This window comes from Phascolarctos cinereus, unplaced genomic scaffold (genome assembly GCF_003287225.1).
Source record: "Phascolarctos cinereus isolate Bilbo 61053 unplaced genomic scaffold, phaCin_HiC Scaffold_2;HRSCAF=192, whole genome shotgun sequence".
Taxonomy (NCBI): domain Eukaryota; kingdom Metazoa; phylum Chordata; class Mammalia; order Diprotodontia; family Phascolarctidae; genus Phascolarctos; species Phascolarctos cinereus.
Window position 1 is genome coordinate 143,732,239 of NW_027555625.1, and position 21,856 is coordinate 143,754,094.

At 36.7% G+C, this 21,856-nt stretch overlaps 1 protein-coding gene across 2 annotated transcripts in view; it reads right to left on the reverse strand.

Moving 5' to 3' along the window:
- Window positions 1-21,856, reverse strand: part of MSRA (methionine sulfoxide reductase A) — a 521,222-nt gene that overhangs the window by 277,434 nt on the left and 221,932 nt on the right. Inside the window, exon 2 of one of the 2 annotated variants that reach the window (XM_020988881.2) lies at window positions 11,208-11,276. The exons of the other annotated variant lie outside the window; for it this stretch is intronic. Coding sequence (XP_020844540.1) covers window positions 11,208-11,276 — 69 coding nt within the window. The remainder of the gene's footprint in view (window positions 1-11,207; window positions 11,277-21,856) is intronic. 2 annotated transcript variants of the gene reach the window in all.

Sequence of the window (21,856 nt, forward strand, 5' to 3'; positions counted from 1 at the left end):
TGAAAATTTAAAAACACACGCCTAACTTATAAATCTGTTCAAATGTAGAATTTGCTTTTTCTAAATGGGCTCTGAAATGGCATTTGCTTATGGGAACAACAAAGCTTCTAAATAAGTCAGCTGAAGCAGCTTTTTAGGTTGATAAGAGCACATCAGATTTTTAATCAATAAGACCGGTAAGTTCCTACTGAATGGCTACAATGGACCAAACACTATATTGGGCAGCTCTGGGTACAAAACTGGAAGGCACTATACTTGTCTATCTGCACCTACAATCTAGCTGGGGAGATAAGACGTACGTACCATGAAAATTAGCAACTCAAACAACAACCTCCGTGTTCTGTTTCCTGAATATGGTTTGTCTTCCTGTACGTAAGCTCTTTGAGGGCAGGGTTTAAGATGCTTTTGTTTCCACCACAGCTTCTGGTACAGTGGGAACACAGTAAAATCACGAAATAAACATTTGCTGGGGGATGGTAGCAGGGGAAGGGAAAGAAAATGTAAAGGGAACTCAGGCTTCAGTATCCACCAGACATTTCCTAAAGAGATGTTATTATAGTTCTATGAAATGAGCAATGGACTAGAAATCAGGAGACCTGGCTCCCTGTGCCATCACTTGGGCAGCATGCTGTAGCATTACATCTACAGCCATACTACACTGAATGTACCTCATCTCATCTCGTATCAGAAGCTAAGTATGGCTGGGCCTCGTTTGTTCTTGGATGGGAGACCACCTTGGAATATGAGACATTGTAAGCTTTTCCTTTAGAGGCAGTTGGTGGCATAGTGGCTGGGCCTGGAGTCAGGAAGACCTGAATTCAAATCCAACCCCAAACACTTATTAGCTGTGTGACTCTGGGCACGTCATTTAACTTGTTTGCCTCAGTTCGGTCAACTATAAAACAAGGTGTGACAATAGTAACTACCTCCTAAGTCTGTTGTATCAAATGACTTGTAAAGTGCTTAACACAATGCCTAGCACTCAATAGGTGCTTATTCTCTCTCTCCCTTTCCCACTATCCAACCAGAACTGTTAGATATGAGAGCACTTTCAGGACATGACTCCCCTTCTGCTAGGCTCCCTTTCATAAAATAATAACAATAGGCAACTTTTATATAAAGGCAATTTCTGCCCCTAACTGATGTGCTGTAATTATAGAATTAAATGTACGAGGTTGTTTTGTTGTTGTTGTTTAAATAAAACTTCAGCTCTGCAGAAGTAACCAGTATGGATGCAGTTTTAGTAATATTTTTCTACTGTTAAAAGTGCATTTTTATTCCTATAAAACTATACGTAGTTTCTATGGGCATTAGATACACACAGTTCACACACAGACCACAGGGAAGCAAACCGTCAGTAGGCAGGAGGCAGCTTATAGTTTGCTGGCAGGACGTGGTGCCAATGAATGGATTTTGAGTCATTTCAGACGCAATGAGGTCATTAAGTAGGATGCTAACTGAGACCTAGTCCCAACGACTTGTTACAGTAAATAGAAAGAGTATCTTTTCACTTGTGGTCCTGGCTTCTGTCACTATGTTTTTAGCTGTGTTAGGTTTTGTTAGCTGTGTAACCTTAAGCATATTATATACCTTTCTAAAGCTTAGTTTCCCAAATTTCAAAATAGGTATACTATGACCGGCTACCACTCTCACAGAGCTGTTCAACTTGATTCAATAAACATTTATTATGCTTCTATGTGCTAATATGTGTCAAAGAGACTTACAGGGCAGGAAGACACAATAACTATCTTCAAGTATTTGAAAGGCCGTTAAGTCCCTTAAAGACAGGGTCTGTATCATTTTTATTTCTGTACCCAAATCACCTAGTACAGCGCCTAATACCTAGTAGATGTTTAATAAATGCTTGCTGATTGTTTGAATGATTGGCATGTAGAAGAAAGTGAAGACTTCTTCTTGGCCCTAGAGCAATTTTTAAAAAGCAATGAGTAGAGGCTGGGGAAAGGAAGATTAAGGCCTGATAAAGAGAAATGTTAGTACAAAAGTAGAATGGGATGCCTTGGAAGACAGTGGGTTTGACTTCACTAAAAGAGGTCTTAAAGCAAAAATTGGAAAATCAAGTGTTGGGCATATCAGATACTTACGCATCTAGGTGGCACCATGCACTTGAAATCACTTGAAATTGTGAATTTTAGGCACTGGATTTGAAATCAGAGAGACATGAGTTCAAATTCAGCCTTTGACATTTATTGTGTACCTTGGGCAAGTCTCTTAATCTCCATCTCTTTTCAGTTTCTTCATCTAAAAAACAGGGATAATAACAGTACCTATCTCCTAGGGATGTTGTGATGATCAAATTAGATAATATTTATAAAGGACTCTGAAAATCTAAAAGTGCTATAATAATATTATATTAGGCTATAAATATAATATTGTTATATTATTTTTTATTATTATATAGTCTATATACTATGTTATTATGTTATAGTATACATAATTGCTAGCTATTATGTTGTATTCAAGTTGGACTTGCTGCTCTGTGAGGTCTCTTCCAACCTGGAGACCCTAAAAATTATTTTAACAATGTAAGTTATTATTATAATAATGAAATATTACTATTGAGGTTCAACGTCCTTTTAGAAACCTAGTCTCAAAACCTTAGCATCATCCTCAGCTCCTCACTCACCCCACATCTTCCCTCCACTTAACAAAGTCACCATTCCCAGCTCTGGTCCTCCTCATGGACTAATTCACTAGCTTCTCATCTGGTTTCCATGTCTCAAATCTCTCCCCGTGGGAGATGGGATCAACCCACAGGCTTGATCATGTTATACACATACATACACACACACACACACACACACACACACACACCCTGCCTCCATCATACTCCATGAACTCCAGTGACTTCCTATTACTTCTAAAATTAAATGTAAACTTTTCTGCTCGGTATCTAAGAGTTCTTCACAACTTTGCCCCTCCATACCTTTCTAGTCTTCTTACACACTAGTTCCCTCAATAGAGTCCAGATATAATGGCTTACATTCTGTTCCTCACACACAATGATCCATCTCCAATTTCTGTATCATTGCTCTGACTGTCCCGTGCCTGGAATGCTCTCCCTCCTCACTTCTGCCTCTGAATTCCTGGCTTCCATCATAAATTTTGTATAAATTTTATTTTCTTATAGGTGGCCCTTCCTGGTTTCCCCTACTTTTAGTACGTTGCCCTCTAGGGTTACCTTAACTTTACTCTATATTTATCTTTTATTGATGTACCCCTCCCTTTCCCTCATCAAGATGTAAGCTTCTTGGAAGCAGGGACCATTTCTGTTTTTTTCTTTATATCTTCAATGCTTATCAAAATGCCTAGTACATAGTAAGCACTTAAGAAATGCTTGATGATTAATAGATTGATTGACAATAAAACATTAAAACAACTGACATTTTTATACTAAAAAAAAAAAGGTCTCTAGTACATTCATTGAATGGATGGATCCCTGGCAGAGGATTTGTTGAAAGCCATGGTCATATTTGTTATAAGGATCAAATGTGATGGACCGTACAAAGTGCTTTGCAAATAAAACACTATAAAAGGTCAGTTAATATAATAATCATCATCATCAAAAGATGCAAAGGCATGGAGGGTTTATGGGTTGTACAGACAGAAGAAATACTCACAATGATGAGATCACAGACACAAAGAAGGAATAGGACAGCCTAGGATAAAGTGTTAATTGTGTGTGGTAGGCAGTACAAGAGGTAGAGAAAGTTGAGTGGGAGCTGGTGATGACAGGGAAAGCCTGGGAGAGGAGCAAGGAGAGCTATTCCAGCTGGAAAAACCATCCTGAGAAAAAGCTAAGAGGCAGGTCTACATCAGCCTGGGATATGGAGGACAGCAGTAAGTAAATCTTTGGGGATGGAGGGGGACATAGATAGTAAACATTCAATAAACCTTTACTGATTATAGTAGAGACACAAGGACACACTTGAAACTGCACAACAACTAGTATATCTAGAATGGACATTTGCACTGGGCAACGGTTAAGGTTAAACAGGAGGAATGAAGTCACATTATTGGAGTTCACAAGAGCCAAGCATGGCAATTTTGCAGTGATGCAGCAACTAGTTGCCTTCTTAGGTACTTGAGAAAGGAAGCAACATAATGAAAGCTGTGTATGTAAGACCAGTTAAAATGTGCTGCAGAGTGTCAGTGGGAAAACACTTAGATGGGAGGCTGCTAAATAATAATCTTTAAGGCAAGGTGACAGGAGGTTGAAATAGGGAGTTGATAGTTGTCACAGAGAGGAAGGAACAGAAACAAATGACATTAGGAAGGATGACTCACTAGGGCTTACTGACTGACTGAAAAGGAGAGGTGAAAGGAAAACACTATCAAACACTACATCAAGGTTTCCATTCTGGAATCTGAGAAAACAGAAGCATCATTAATAGAAACAGAGAAGTAGGGATAGCAGCATAAGGAAAATGATGAGTTTACTTTTCTACATCAGTGGTTTCAAACTCAAATAGAAACAGATTTCTGCAGGCTGCATACTGACTTAGAAAACCACAAATTAACATTCTTTATATTATCTTGTATTTGAATTTATTTTGATAAACATTTCTCAATTACATTTTAATCGGGTTCAGGCAGCACTCGGGAGTTTTGTCCATTCACCCCACGGGTTGACATCACTGGAGCTACATGTTAATTTAAACTTGAGGTGCACGTGGACACATAAGTAGAAACATCCCAGAAGCAGCGAGAGATACAGCACTAGAGCTTATGTGAGAACTAGAGGCTGAAGAGGCAGATTTCAGAGACTTCAAAAGAAAGACAACCTTGAAAATCCCAAAAAAGAGAAGGACTTCTGAGAAAGTATAGAGAAAAAAAAAGTAGTGTGGGCCAAGGGCTGAGCCTTCAGGACATCCACAGTTTGGGAATGATGGGAAAAAGAAGGCCTAGTGGTTGAGAAAATAAAGGATCAGTCAGAGGTATAGAAAGAGAACTAGGATAATGCAGTGTCAACAAGAAAGTCAAGGGAGGAAAAAAATTATAAAGGGACTGATTATGACCATGATCATTATAATCAAATAAATCCTGCTGAGAGGACAAGGAAAGAGAATGGGTGGTGAGGCAATGAAGACAGAAGGTGCAGATCATGGATTACAGAAACCTGACATCAAAAAGAGTGAGAAAAATAGGACAACAAATAGAAAGGGAAGCTTGGCCAAGTGAAAGGTTTTCTGTGCTTTTGTTTTGTCTTGTTTTTCTCTGTGGGAGCTAGGTCCCTCAGGAGGTGGCAGGGAACAGACTTGAAAACACAGGCTAATGAGTTAAATTTTGAGATCAATGAAAACTACTTCCTCTGAGGCTATTGGGAAAGAAAAAAAAAAGAGGACGGAGCATACAGAGCCAGGAGAGAGAGATATTCAGGTCAAGAAAGAGTAAATGAGGGTGGGGTTTTTTTCTTTTGTTTTGTTTTAGCAAAGCAGGAAACAAAATTATACAATGAATGAGGAATGGGAAGGTGGAAGTAGGAAGTTAAGAAACAAGAGAAATTTTAAAAATTATGCTGTGGGCAAAAAGCGTGGAAATTCACAAGACATGAATAAAAGGATAACTGAATAGAATTTATTTAATGATACTTTCCCTACCTGAATTCTACTCATTGCTTTATTAGGCCATGCAATAAGCCTGAGTCTTTAAAGGATAGAACACCAGAGTGCAAACTCTGATAGATTCTACCAAGTGAAAAGTCCTCAAATATAAGTCCAAAAAAAGAAGAACATATTTTGAGGAAAAGCCTGACTATATTTAGAGGGATTTATCACTAGACTAGCCACAGGGTGATGTTTTTCAGCCACCATAATTCACAAAGGACATCTAGTAAGGTGTTAGAAGAGTCAGAATATATACCCATAGAAGAAGTACCCACCCCAACAAAATCACAAGATCCCCAAAATATGGAAGGAATAGGTCACATTTCCACAGTGCTTTAAAAGACACAATGCTACTTCTTCCAACAATGCTATCAAGCATTAGATGCAACAGTGTTTTACATAAAGCACCCACTCAGTGAATGTTTTCATTTCTGAATTTTGTTCCTCTTTAGTTTAGGAGAATGCTGAAGGTCTACTCTTTCACAAAATCAAAGGCTCTCAGAATTGGAAAGGACCTCAGAGACCATCTAATCTAACCCACACCTGAAAAAGGGCATCCTCAACAATATCCCTAACAAATGGTCTTCAAGTATCTACTAATGCCTGCTATGTGATGGTCAGCAACTAGGTGGTGGAGTGGATAGCAACACAGAGTGTGGAGTGAACAAGACTCTCCTTCCTGAGTTCAAATCTGACCTCAAACTTTTACTAGCTGTGTGACCATGGGCAAGTCCCTTCACCCTGTTCCCCTCAGTTCTACTCTGTTAAATGAGCTACAGAAGAAAATGGCAAAGCACTCCAGTATCGTTACCAAGAAAACCCCAAATGGAGTCATGAAGAGTTGGACACGGCTGAAATGACTGAACAACATGTGACGGTACTGTACTAGGCACTGGAACTTTGAGGGAAATCTGAGACTAGAAAAGGTGGAGGGGAGGGGTGAGTGAGTGTGTTCCAGGAAGGTCTGTTTAAAGGCTCATCACCATCTCATCAAAGATGAGATGTGGAATGCTAGGTGGAAGACACTTTGGCTGAGATGTAGATAGCATGAAATGGAGTATGTCTGCATTAAGCCTGAAGAGGTAAGCTAGAATGAGTTTGTGAAAGGATTTAAATGCCAAACAGAGGAGGTGTTTAACCTTAGAGGCAACAGAGAGCCACTGAAGCTTTCTTAGCAGAAGAGTGGTATAGTCATACCTGATCAAAAGCAGCATCACTTTGGCAGAATATGGACTGGGAAGAGAAGGGGAATGAGCATTTACATCATCTATCATGTGCCAGACTGTGCTAAGTGTCTTTTACAAATATTCTGTTTTGATCTCATTTTGATCCTCATAACAATCCTCCAAATAGGTGCTATTATTATCCCCATTTGACAGTTGGGGAAACTGAAGCAAACAGAAGTTAAGTGACTTGCCCAGGGTCACACTGCAAGTTTGTGTCTGAAGTTGGATTGAAACTCAGGGACACCCTTGTTTCACTCCTGATCTTATTGGAAATGCTTCTACCTTGTCCCCATTACATATGATGCTTGCTGAAGGTTTTAGGCAGATGCTATTTATTATTTTAAGGAAGACTCCATTTATTCCTATGCTCTCTAGTGTTTTTAATAGGAATGGGTGTTGTATTTTGTCAAAAGCTTTTTTCTGCGTGTATCAAGATGATCATGTGGTTTGTTAATTTTGTTGTTGAGCTGATCAATTATGCTGATAGTTTTCTTAATATTGAACCAGCCCTGCATTCCTTGTATAAATCCTACCTGATCACAGTGTATTATTCTTGTGATAAGTTGACGTAATCTATTTACTAATATTTTATTTAAAATTTTTGCATCTTTATTCATTAGGGAAATTGGTCTATAATTTTCTTTCTCTGTTTTGACTCTCCCTGGTTTAGGTATCAGCACCATATTTGTATCATAGAAAGAATCTGGTAAGACTCCTTCTTCACTTATTTTTCCCAAATAGTCTATATAGTATTGGAATTAATTGTTCTTTAAATGTTTGATAGAATTTGCTTGTAAATCCATCTGGCCCTGGAGATTGTTTCCTAGAGAGTTTATCAATGGCTTATTCAATTTCTTTTTCTGAGATGGGGTTATTTAAGCATTTTACTTCCTCTTATGTTAATGTGGGCAATTTATATTTTTGTAAATATTCATACATTTCACTAAGATTGTCAAATTTATTGGCATACAGTTGGGCAAAATAGTTCCTAATTATTGTTTTAATTTCCTCTTCCTTGGTGGTGGATTCACCCTTTTCATTTTTGATACTGGTAACTTGGTTTTCTTTTTTTTTAATTAAATTGATCAAAAGTTTATCTATTTTATTGGTTTTTTCATAAAACCAGCTCTTAGTTTTATTTGTTAGTTCAATAGTTTCCTTAATTGCAGCTTTATTAACCTTTCCTTTGGTTTTCAGTATTTCTAATTTGGTGTTTAATTGAGGATTTTTAATTTGTTCTTTTTCTAGTTTTTTGCAGTTGCATGCCCAATTCATCGATCTCTTTTTTCTCTATTTTATTCATGTAAGCATTTAAAACTTCCCCTAAGACCTGTTTTTGCTGCATCCCATAAGTTTTGGTATGTTGTCTCATTAATGTCATTCTCTTGAATGAAGTTATTGATTGTTTCTATGATTTGTTGTTCGACTCATTCATATTTTGGGATTAGATTATTTAGTTTCCAATTATTTTTTAGTCTATCTTTCTATGACCTTTTATAATATATAATTTTTATTGCATCATGATCTGAAAAGGATGTATTTAATATTTCTGCCTTTCTATATTGGACTGTGAGGTTTTTATGCCCTATTATATGGTCAATTGTTGTGTAGGACCCATATACTGCCGAGAAAAAAGTATATTCCTTTCTATCCCCATTCAATTTTCTCTAGAGGTCTATAATACCTAACTTTTCTAATGTTCTATTCACCTCCTTAACTTCTTTCTTGTTTATTTTGTGGTTAGATTTCTCTAGTTCAGAGAAGGGGAGGCTGAGGTCCCCCACTAGAGTAGTTTTGCTGTCTATTTCTTCCTGTAACTCCCTGAACTTCTCCTCTAAGAATCTGGATGCTATACCATTCAGTGCATATATATTTAGTAATGATATTACTTCATTATCTATGGTGCCTTTTAGCAGATGTAGCTTCCTTCCTTATCTCTTTTGATCAGATCTATTTTTGTTTTTGCTTTGTCTGGGATCAAGATTGCTACCCCTGTTTTTTTATTTCAGCTGAAGCATAATATATTCTAGTCCAGCCTTTTACTTTTACCCTGCATATGTCGCTCTGTTTCAAATGTGTTTCCTGTAAACAACATATTGTAAGATTATGGTTTTTAATCCATTCTGCTATCCTCTTCCGTTTCATAAGATAGTTTATCCCATTCACATTCACAGTTATGATTACTATCTGTGTCTTTCTTCAAAGACTTTTCTTCAAAGTCTTCCAAAGACCCCAGCTCCTGAGATAAGAACTCACTATTTGACAAAAACTTCTGGGAAAACTGGAAAAGAGTATGGCAGAAACTAGGCACAGACCAAAATCTCACACCATATAGCAAAATAAAGTCCAAATGGGTTCAGGATTTAGATATATAGGCTGATACTACAAGCAAACTGGGAGAGCAAGGAATAGTTTACCTGTCAGATATATGGACAGCAGAAGAATTCATGACCAAACAGGACACAGAGGACATTACAAAATGCAAAATGGATAATTCTGATTACATTAAATTGAGAAGTTTTTGCACAAACAAAGCCAACGCAACCAAGATTAGGAGGGAAGTAGAAAATTGGGAAAGAATTTTTTATAACCAGTGTCTCTGATAAGGGCCTCATTTCTAAAATACATAGAGAATTAAGTCAAATTTATAAGAATACAAGTCATTTTCCAATTGATAAATGGTCAAAGGATATGAACAGGAAGTTCTCAGATGAAGAAATTAAAGCCATCTATAGTCATATGAAAAAATGCTCTAAAACACTTGATTAGAGAAATGTAAATGAAAACAACTCTGAGGTACCACATCACACCTATCAGATTGGCCAACATGACAAAACAGGAAAACGATAAATGTCGGAGAAGATATGGGAAAATTGGAACACTAATGCATTGTTGGTGGAGTTGTAAACTGATCCAACCATTTTGGGGAGCAATTTGGAACTATGCCCAAAGGGCTATAAAAATGTGCATACCCTTTGACCCAGAAATAGCACATCTAGGGCTGTATCCCAATGAGATCATACAAATGGGAAAAGGACCCACATGTATAAAAATATTTATAGCAGCTTTTTTTTGTGGTGGCCAAGAATTGGAAATTGAGAGGATGTCCATCAATTGGGGGGTGGCTGAACAAGTTGTAGTATATGAATGTAATGGAATACTATTGTGCTATAAGAAATGAAGAGCAGGCAGATTTCAGAACAACCTGGAAAGACTTGTATGGACTTATGCTAAGTGAAGTGAGCAGAACCAGGAGAATATTGTTCACAGTGACAGTCATGTTGTATGATGACTAATATTGGCAGACTTAGCCCTTCTCAGCAATGCAAGGATCTAAGACATCTCCAAAGATCTCATGATGAAAACTGCTACCCACATCCAAAGAAAGAACTGGAATTTAAATGCAGATTGAAGCATACTATCTGCTATTTTTTTTCTTCTGTTTTGTTTCCTCTTTCTGGTGGTTCCCCCTATTGGTTTTAATTCTTCCTCACAACATGACTGATGTGAAAATTAAAAGAAAAAGACAGAAAGACAGGAAGGCAGGCAGTAAGGAAGGCAGGAAGGAAAGTAGGAAGGAAGGAGGGAAGGAAGGAAGGAAGGAAGGAAGGAAGGAAGGAAGGAAGGAAGGAAGGAAGGAAGGAAGGAAGGAAGGAAGGAAGGAAGACAGACTCAGGGAGATGAGTCTTCCTCACTCCATTCACTGCACCACCTAGATGCCTTACATGTACATATTATTTATTTATGTACATGTTATATCCCCCAACAAAATGAAAGTTCTTTGAAAGCAAGGACATGCAGCCAGAGAAGCCAATGGTGAAGGAATATTCCCAGCAGGTACATAAGTAACTTTGTCTTTCTCTATAACCTTAGAATACAGCACAGTATTTGGAACAAAGTACTTAAATTCTAGATAAACAATCATTGTACGAATTAATGAACTCAAGACCAAAGGAGTTGTATCTATGGGGATGACTATAGGAAAGGTGATTCAAACTATTTCAATGATCAATGAAAATAGCAGGGCCATATGAGATCAACGTAAAAATCATTATTTTCCTTTTTAGTAAATAAAAACACACACACCAAGCCACAAGGTTATTTTATAGTACAGATATATGAAAAGTAAATAAGAAATTTAGTGATTGGTTTATTGAAATGAGAAAAAATACCCAAGCCCATAACTAAAGCCTGACCATAGAATTTATTAAAAGCTTAGAATAGTTTTCAGTTGGCCAGAATAATTTATCTAGAGCAATCCAAATATTAAAACCCTCAGGGCTCTTGCTAAAACGAAAAATTTTGGCCCTCGTTCTTTCCACACAATTTGGGTTTCCTTTCAAATTTGATATCTTACCAAACAGAGCCATCTGTGTTCCCTCTGGGAAAGGTTCGACAGTCCTATTTCCATTGACATGATGTTTGCCTAGAAAAAACAGAAAGAAAAAATGCAAAATTTTAAGTGGAAGTCCATAAACACATATTGACAGACATATTTTAAAATGTCAGTGAGCCCAATTCTTCAGCTCTAACTCTAAAGGCACAAAAATATGCCCTCAAGATATTTTATGTGTGTGTGGATAGATAGCTAGATAGCTAGATGGCTAGATAGCTAGCTAGATAGACAGACAGATAGACAGATGGATGGACAGTTTTCATTTCAGTCATGTCTGATTCTTCATGATCCCATTTGGGGTTTTCTTGGCAAAGATACCGGAGTGGGTTGCCATTTCCTTCTCCAGAGCATTTTACAGATAAGGAAACTGAGGCAAACAGGATTAAGTGACTTGCCCGAGGACATACAACTAACAAGTATCTGAGGCTGAATCTGAACTCAGATTTTCTTGTCTCCAGGCCTGGTGCTCTATCCACTGTGCCACCTATCTGCCCACATACATACACATAAACATGTATACATGTGACATATACATAAAAAATATATATTTATATATTATACATATATATGTAAATATATTCTTACATATATATGTATGCATGTACGTATGTATAGAATACCAAATGCCATTCTCAAGTAAGTGAGTAGTAGTCAAAAGATATAAAGAAACAATTCTCAAAATAAAAATTTCAAACTATCAACAACCCTATGAAAGAATGCTCCAAATCACTAATGATCAGAGAAATGCAAATCGAAACAACCTAGAAGTTTCACTGCACACACTACAAACTAATAAAGATGACAAAAGAGGAGAACAGTCAATGCTAGATAGGTGGTAGAAAGATAAGCACAGTGTTGTGTTCCTAGTGGATCTGTTAATCAGTTAAACCATTCTGGACAACAATTTGAGGGGAAGCTGGGTGCAGCAGTGGATAGAGCACAGGCCCTGGAGCCAGGAGGACCTGAGTTCAAACTCTAACTCAGACACTTACTAGCTGTGTGACTCTGGGCAAGTCACTTCACTATGCCTCCCAAAAGAAACAAAAAATCCGAACTATGGAAACAAAATGCTTAAAATGCCCATACCCTTTTACCCAGAGATTAGACTACTAGTTATATCCCTCAAGGAAGCATTTAATAAGAAGTAAATTTCCATATACACCAAAATACTTATAGTAGCACCAAAAAGCTATCAACAAAGTAGTTACTCATTGCTTCGAGAATAGCTAAACAACTCTGATACATTAATACAATGGAATAGTACTGTACTGGAAGAAATGAATATGATGAATGATAAGAAGCATGGGAAGGTCTACATGAAATGATGCAGAGCACAGAAAAGAACAGAGAAAATGCCTAAACATATGTAAATGGAAACCACAAAAACAAGAGTGATTGTTGCCAAACACAAAGCACACACATAGCTTGAAAGAACTGATGAGAAGATACTCCAATCCTACTTCTTTCGAGAGAGGGGAGATCCACTGGTGTGCATTTTCAGACTTTTTCAATGTACTGAATGGTTTTGCTAACTTTTTGTTCCTCTTTTTTACTTTTTTTTTCTTAAAAATATTATTTTTAAGGGCAGCTAGGTGGCGCAGTGGATGGAGCACCAGCCCCAGAGTCAGGAGGACCTGAGTTCAAATCCGGCCTCAGACCAAACACTTGACACTTATTACCTGTGTGACCCTAAGTGAGCAAGTCACTTAATCCCAATTGCCCTGCAAAAAATAAATAAATAATAAATTATAAATTTTTTTATATGGAATTGCTCTCTGGAAAGGGGAAAGAGTTTACTGGGGAAAATTTTGGTGATACAAAAACAAAAGATAGCAATAAAATTTATTTCTTTTAAAAAGAAGGGGACAAGAACTAGGAAATTCAGTCAATAAACATTTGTTAAGCCCATACTAATGCCAAGCACTGTGTTAAGTGCTGGAGATACAAAAAGGTAAGAAAACAATCCTTGCACTCAAGGATCTTACAGTCTAATGGAGGAGACAACACGCAAACAACTATGTATAAACAAGATACATGAGATCAAAATAGAGATAATCATGGAGGAAAGGCATTAATATCAAAAGGGATAAAGAAAGGCTTTCTATACAAGATAAAACTAACTGAGACTTGAAGGAAGCCAGCAACGCTAGGAGGTAGAGATGAGCAGACAGTTCTAGGCAAGGGGAACAGGCAGCGAAAATGGCTAGCCAAGAGGTGGAAGTATATTATTCTAGGAACAGGAAAGAGGCCAGTACCACTGCATCAAAGAATATATGGAGGTAAAGAAGATATAAGGAGACTGAAAAGTTGGGAAGGGGTCAGGTTTTAAAGGGCTTTGAATGCCAAACAGAGGATTTTATACTTAATTATTTAATCCTTGAGATGATAGAGAGTTTTTTTGGGGGGGGAGGAAGAAGGGAGGTAGAGCTGGGGAGGATTGACGTGGTTAGACCTGCACTTTAGGTTAGCAAATGATTAATGTACAGGAATAGAACAGAAAACAAGGTAGCCTGATTTTATAACAAGGACAAAGGATAACAGATGGACAGCACAAATGCTGCACTGGTACCCAAAAATATTAGACCTAGATGAAAGTCTCCAAAACGTTGAATAGATTCTATGACACATTTATAGAAGTACATGTACAAGAGTCAGCACAGAGGATGAGGTGAGGACAGGCTGGTGGAACAAGAATACACACTGATGAGAAGACAGATCCATTAAATTATCAAAGTACAGATTCAGATACAACCAAGGCAACAATGAAATGGTTGTGGGATCATCACAGGCCCTCATTTTCAAGAAACAAATGGGACAGCATTCCACCTTACCCTACAATTCTTCAAATGCAGATGCCTATCTATAGCTTCTTAAAGATGAAGTTGATATCAGAAAGAACATAATTAATATTCTTCTTTTCCTCAGTCCACGCTATTTGAGTCACAGCATAGGCTCAGAGGTGAAAATAAGCTGGTTTAAGGACTTCAAATATTAACCTGCTTTCATAACACCTGGCATATGACCATAATAGAATGAAAGGTAACTGAATATTCAAGCATATGATCACGTTCTTATCAGTCTTATCCAATTTTAAATGTAAACCATTTTGGAGTGAGTCAGGGACCATATTTCCTATGCTACAGTATCCCAATAAATATCAAGAGAAAAATATCTAAGATAATAACTTAATATCATTTTACAGTACACGTGAGTTTTAGTTTATTAGGTTGTAGGAGTTTTACTAAATAACTACAATGTACTAAGGACTGTAGAAACAGAGGTAGACAGATAAGACAAAGAACAATATTCCATTATTTCTGATTCTCCCTTTTCTAGTTGGTTTATCAATCTACTCTATTTTTTAACCAGAACCAAATGGTTTTGATGAATGCTACTTTAAGGATATAGTATTAGGATTAAAAGTATTATTCTCCTTTCATTCTTATCTTTTTTTTTTCATTATTCCCCTTGATATTCTGCAACTTGTCCCTGCAAATAAAAATTCTTATTGAGTTCTGTAACGTATCTCTTTGACAGTTTCATTGGTATAGCATTAAATTATATTATTAAATTATTAAATATAAATCAACTTTAAAAACATTGTCATTTTTATTATATTGGCATGGCCCAGCCATGCACACTGACAATTCCTTCAGCTATATAAGCTGTTTTTTATTTCTTTAAAGATCACTTTGTAATTAAATCTATACAAGTATTTTGTGTCCTTTGGTAGACTGAATCCCAAATATTTTATTTTGAATAGATTTCTCTATCATTGTCTCTTGGATTATGTTATTATTATAGAAAATTGTTGATTTTGTGGGTTTATTTTGTAGCCTACAACTTTGCTGGAGTTACCGTCTCAATTAGCATCTTTGTCAACTCTCTTTGATATTTTAAAGTCAATATCAGGTCATCAGCAAATAGGGATGATTTTATCTCCTCTTTGCCTATCTTGGCCCCTTAAATTTCTTTCTCGTCATATATATACATGTACATATGTATGTGTAGATGTATAACTAGCATTTCTAGAACAAGATCAAATTATAGCAAGAAAAGAAGTCATTCTTTCTTTATCCCTGCATTAACTGGGAAATCTTCTAGTTTAACTGCTGGCATATGATTTTTACTTAGGACTTCAGATAATTTTATGATATTAAAAAATCCTTCTATACCTATACTTTGTAGGGTTTGTAGTATAGAAGAGTATTATATTTTGTTAAAAGATTTTTTTCTGAATGTATTAACATAATCATGTGGATCTGGATTATTGTTCTTAATATGATTATTTTGCCTGTTTTCCTAAACCTGGAATCACTGTATAAATCAAACTCGATCATAATTAATAATTTATTGGATGAACTGCTGTAGTCTATTTAACATGATTTTATCTAAAATTTTTAATTGATACTCATTATTCATATTGCTGCATAGTTCTCCTATGCTTTATCCTCCTCTGTTTTAGGTATTGGGATTATATTATATTGGGATAATATAACAGATGTCATATATTATATTATATTCCAAAAGAATCTGATTAGGATGCTTTCTTTCTCAATTTTCCCCAAGTTTTTCATGTTCTAATTCTGCCTATTTTACTGCAGGCAGACTTTACCCCCCAGATCATTCCTTGTCAGTATAGGTAGCCCAAAAATAAAGAGGGTTACCTAACAAAGAACTGAGTTTCCCATCATTAGATGCATTAAAAGAGACCATTTACCAAGCATGTTGTAAAGGGAATTGTTGCTCCACATTAAAGGTAGGACAAGGTACCATTGAAGGTTCCTTCCCACATTTAGTTTCTATAACTCCATGATTCTTTACCTTCCTAATCTCAACAGCCAACTGAAGCTTGACTACTCTCCTAGCTATGTTCTTCTTGTTGTTATCATTTGGTCGTGTCTCACTTTTCGTGATCCCATGGACCACTTTCCTACTCACAATGTTACTCATGTCATGAACATAAGGAGATGGAAAAGGTAAAACTAATGTAAGAATGATAAAAAGGTCATTGAGATAATGACTAAAATATCCTAATGGCTCTATGGTGAAGGCTATAAAGTGCCGTAGGCATATCTATATGATCAAAGTATCTTCAATCATATAATACTTTAGAGGATCAGGAAAATGGTGGGAGTAGTTTTTGTTTTTGTTTTTTTCAGAAAGAATTGTCTTGATTGCATTTTTACACACACACACACACACACACACACACACACACACACACGATGCTAATCATATTCAGACGTGGAAGAAACACGGAGAACAGAGAAACAGCTGTTTCTGAACTGATATGGGCCCAAGAAAGAGCCAAGAAATGAATAGGAAAGTTACTGATTATGGCAGGAGCTTTCCAATTGGTCTTCCTGCCTCAAGTCTCTCACTACTCCAGTCCATCCTATACATTCCTGCCAAAGTAATTTTCCTTAAGTACATATTTCAGCATGTCATTTCCCTACTCAATTAATTCCAGTGGCTTCCTATTGCCTCTATGTAAAATATAAACTACTTTGTTTAGTTTTTAAAGCTCTTCACAACCTGAATCTAACCTATCTTTCCAGCTTCACTGGATACTACTCTCGCTCCTATACTCCAATCCAATCAAACAGGACTTCTCTCTGCTCCTCACCCATGACACTCCATTTCCCATCTCTGTACCTTTATAATAGTTGAATAAATAGTTGAATACAAAAATCCATGGGGTCCAGTAGAAAAGACACTTTCTGGAGTCAGAAGACCTGAGCTTGAATTAGGATTTTGCTTCTATTTCTGACCTTAGGCATGTCACCTGACCTTCTTGACTTTAGTTTTCTCATCTATAAAACATGTAAGGTGGACTAGATGATCTCTGGGGTTTCTTATAGCTCTCTATTCTGTAATGTTACATATAAAACTGGCAACTTGCTGTGTGACATCCCTACTAAAAGGTAGGATTATCCTTTATGTAAGTTTAAAATACAGGAGTGCTCCCATTTTAATATTCAAAATTTCAAAATATAAATGGGAGGGGGTAATCATTTATATAGAGCTTTTTGATGTTTTCAAAATACTTTATATATGTTAACACATGATCCTCAGAACAACCCCATGAAGTAGAGGTAGGTTTTGTTATTATTACCATTTTACAGATGAGAAAACTGAGGCATAGAAAGGTTAAGTGACTTGTCCAGAGTCATACAGCTTTGGAATGTCTGAAGCAGGATTTGAACTCAAGTTGAATCAGGCCCTACGTTCTGTTATATTATTTCTAAAAGTATTAACTTGCTGAGTAACATGCCTACTAAAAGTTCTAATTATCCCTCATGTAGCTTTAACACACAGAAGTGTCATCACTTTAATATACAAAACTTCAAAATACAAATGGGGAAGGATAATCATTTACCTTAAAAAAAATTCTTCTTTAGATCTTAGATCTAAAGCTGAAAATGACCTCAGCAATTATCTAGTCAAACCCCTTCATTTTACAGAAGAAGAGATTGGTCCATGAGAAATTAAGTAACTGACCCAAGGTCACACAGGAGCCAAGTGACAGAGTGGGGATTCAGAGTCAGTTCCTGTGACTCTTAAGTTCCACAGAATTTTCACTGTATCCTACATTTTCTCATTTACTTTATAAATGGATTTACCATAATTTCTTTAAATAGCAAGCTTTACCACTGCATATAAAATATTCATAAATTTATAGACATCTTTTCAGGAACATATCCACTATACTGTACAAAAATATACCTGCAATTATGCAAACTAGTTAGACTGCTGGAGAGCCGCACTTTTCAGTATACATACCGAATTTGGATACATACTGAACAGTAAAGCTAGGTCTGCAGAATAAATAAACCTGTGCATATGTCTGTGGGTATCTGTGTCCTGGTGACCGACTACAACAGCTTTGGCCTCTTTTCCCATCTTTGTTTCTCCTACCTTGAAGGGACTTTTTCAGACAAAAATCTCTTGATTGGCTGCCAGTGAATCCTGCCCAGATTCCCACACTGTCTTATCTTTAGCCCTGTTTCCAGGCAATATGACAGAGCAGAAGAAAAAATACAGAGGAGGCAAATGAGAAGAGAAGAAAAAGGAGGGGCAGTAAAAGCTGTACAAAAATGTGTGTGTATATATATATATGGTACAAATAATATTAGCTCCCTTTTATACAATAGTTTAAAGTTTAGAGAGGGAGATGATACAACTATTATTGCTCTCAATTTCCAAAGAAGAAACTGAGGCTCTGAAAAATTAAACAATTTGCTCAAGGTCACAAGCAACATGCCACAATGACTTTGAAATGTTATGCCTGCCTCTTAAACAACTACAATAAAAACATGCCTCTGCGCGGTTGTAAAAAAAGAAAAAAAGTTCCAAATTGGAATTTCCACCTATGAAAGTGCTTTGTTAACATGAAGGTAATGTTATTCATACGTAATGCTTAAAAATAACCATAAAGATTAACAAAGACTCTGCTTCTAGCTTCTAGAGAAGGTTAAAGGGCAGAGAGAGGAGCGGGATGGAAAACTATCTACTTAATTGAGAATGAGAAATTTGGGAGGAATTGAGAAAAAAATTGATAGAAATTCCCTAGCTCCAGACTCTACTTCTGGCTTCTCAGTGAAAAGTATAGAGGAGAAAGAGAAGAGACAGGTGATTGAATTTGGAAGGAAAGAGATATGAGAGAATTTGAGGATAGAATAAAGAAAACCATGAACTGAATGAGGATAAGGGCTCAATCTGCAGGATTTGATTTGTGGGCACAAAAGAAATGTGGAGTAAGGACCTAGAGAAATGAATTCAATAAGGAAAAGGAGAAGAAAAGGCAAATAAGAAAAAGTATCACAAATTATAAAGTTTAAAAAAAAGTGAACTGAAAAGGGAAAAAATTGGCAAAATAAATGAGAGGTTTTCTGAAAAAAGAGAAATGAGAAATTATGTGGCTATAAAATTTTTGAGGAAAAGGAAAGGAGGTTAGGTGTAGCTGTCAAGATGCTACAAGGTGATAAGAGATTGTAAAAATCTTAACAACTACTTAGTAAGTGAGTTGCAAAGAACCACAAATGATTCAAAAAACAAGTCTGATCATTTCAATCTAGGGAGAGCATGAAAATGCTACAGTAACATGCATTAAGTATGCTGTGTTTGGATTTCTGCCAGAATCAAGTGATTGCTACAATGTTCCAAATAAAGGCTGCTTGTTTTCCTAGAATAGAAGCTGAAGGGGATCAAAAAACACTTCTGCTTATTCAAAGTTCTCAAAGGGAAAAAAATAGAGGAAGGGCATAGATGGAAAATAAAAGATCTTAAGCAACAGAAACTTGGACTTTGTCAAGAGGATGAAGAGTAGATGAAGGACACACAGAGAAGGAAAGGAAGGAAAAAGACAATTGTCCACTTGGAGCTAAAAAGCAAATTTGAAACCTATCCTAGAGAAGAGGACACCGGTTGCATTGAAGAGCAGGAAGCTATTTGTCCTCCAAAGAAAGATAAAGGAGAACCATGGAAACTATAAAGTAAGGGATTTACCAAAAAAAGGTAAGAGGAAAAATAGAAGATAGTGGTGGTATCCCTGCTCAACGCTTTACTAAGGTAGATTTAGTCAAATTGACAACAACAGAAAAGTCTATGTGGCATTTATCCAGGATATGACACAGTAGTCAAGACTTATCAAAACAAATGATTACTACCCACTTCTGGTGATTCATCTGGGTACAAATGATACCACCAGAAACAACCTGGAAATTACTGTGAAAGATCATGAAGTCTGGGGGGAAAAATACTGAAGCACATAGGCACAGAGGCTGGCTTAAAAGAACAGCTGGCTTAAAAGATGGTATCCGAAAATGAGATTTGGATTTCTGGACCATGGCTTAAAAACAAAAATGAGAGTCTACTGGCCAGAGATGGAGGAAACAGCAATGGTGCAATGGAACGAAGGCTGCATTCGGAACTGAGTTTGAATCCTGGTTCAACCACTTATCACCTGTGTGAGATAGGTTGGGGAGGTCATTTAATATCTCCGGTCCTCAGTTTTCACATCTGTAAAATGAAGGGGTTGGACAAGATGACTTTTCAGATCCCTTCCAGTTCTAAATCTATGATGCTTTAGTCCTAATAAAGGCTAGCAAGAACGTATTTGCCCATCAAAATGTGCACACCCTTTAATCCAGTAATACCACTACTAGGTGGTATCGCAAAGAGAGATCATAAAAAAGGGGAAAGGACACACATGTATAAAGATACTTAAAGTAGATCTTTTTGTGATAGCAAAGAATTAGAAATTGAGGGCATGCTCATCATTTGGGGAATGGCTAAACAAGGTGGGGTATATGAATGTAATGGAATACTATTGGGTATAAGAAATAATGAGCAGGCAGATTTCAGAAAAACCTGGAAAGACTTAGATAAAGTGACACTGAGTGAAGTGAGCAGAAGTAGGAGAACACTATATTCTGTATAATTCTGACTGACTTAACTCTTCTCAGTAATACAATGATCTCAAATAATTCCAAAAGACTCATGATGGAAAATGCTGTCCAATCCAGAGAAAGAACTGATGGAGTCTGAATGCAGACTGAGGCATGCTATTTTCACTTTTTTAGGGGAGGGAGGGCATTGTTTTTTTTCCTTTTGTTCTGTTTTCTCTTTCACAACATGACTAATATGGAAATATGTTTTACATGATCGCACATATATAACCTATATCAGATTGCTTGCTGTCTTAGGGAGGCAATAGGGGAAGGAGGGGAAAAAATATGGAACTCAAAATCTTTCAAAAAATGAATGTTGAAAATTATCTTTATATGTAATTAGAAAAACATACTATTAAATTTTTAAAAAGTAAAAAAAAAAGAATGTATTTGTCTGATGTCTTCTAAATCTAAGCAAAAAGGCTTTAAATTAAAAAGGATGGGAGACTGATATACAAAGCAAGAAACCATGGAGGAACTATAAAAGATCAATCCAATCTCCTCATTTTACAGATGAGGAAATTGAAGTCACAAGAGGTTAACAAGAGGTCACACAGATAGGGTCAAGAGCCAGGATCTGAACCCAACTCATCTGACCCCAAACCCAGCTCTCCACTGCACCACAATGCCTGGCAAAGAAGGAAGAACACTGGCAGCAGAGTCACCCAGAAGTCCACAGCAGATAAGAAAGAAGATAACCCCAAAATCCACATGTGCATGGCAGAGAACCTGGGGCTGAGAGAGGGAGATTAATCATGCAGACAAAGGAAAGGCAGGGGCTGAGAATAAGGGAGGGAGGGTAATCAGTGAAAGGGAAGAAAACCACAGCCACAGCCATAGCCACTGGGACTAGGTCACAGACGCTTAGAAGCTAAGTGTTCACACTGAAACTTCTAGAATACAAAAAAATAAAACCTAAAGGAAAAGGGTCGAGGATAAGATAAAACAATCTGTCATATACAACTGCTAGCCCAAAAGAAAACTGACATGTCATCCAGAATTTTACTCTAATTTCTCAGCCTTTTGTCTTCCCTCATTTAATAGTAGCCTAATATTAGTAATAATAAAATACTTAATAGTACTTTATTGGGTTTTTAAGATTATAAAGCTCCTTACATACACGATTTCTTTTGATCACCACAATAAAGACGGAGG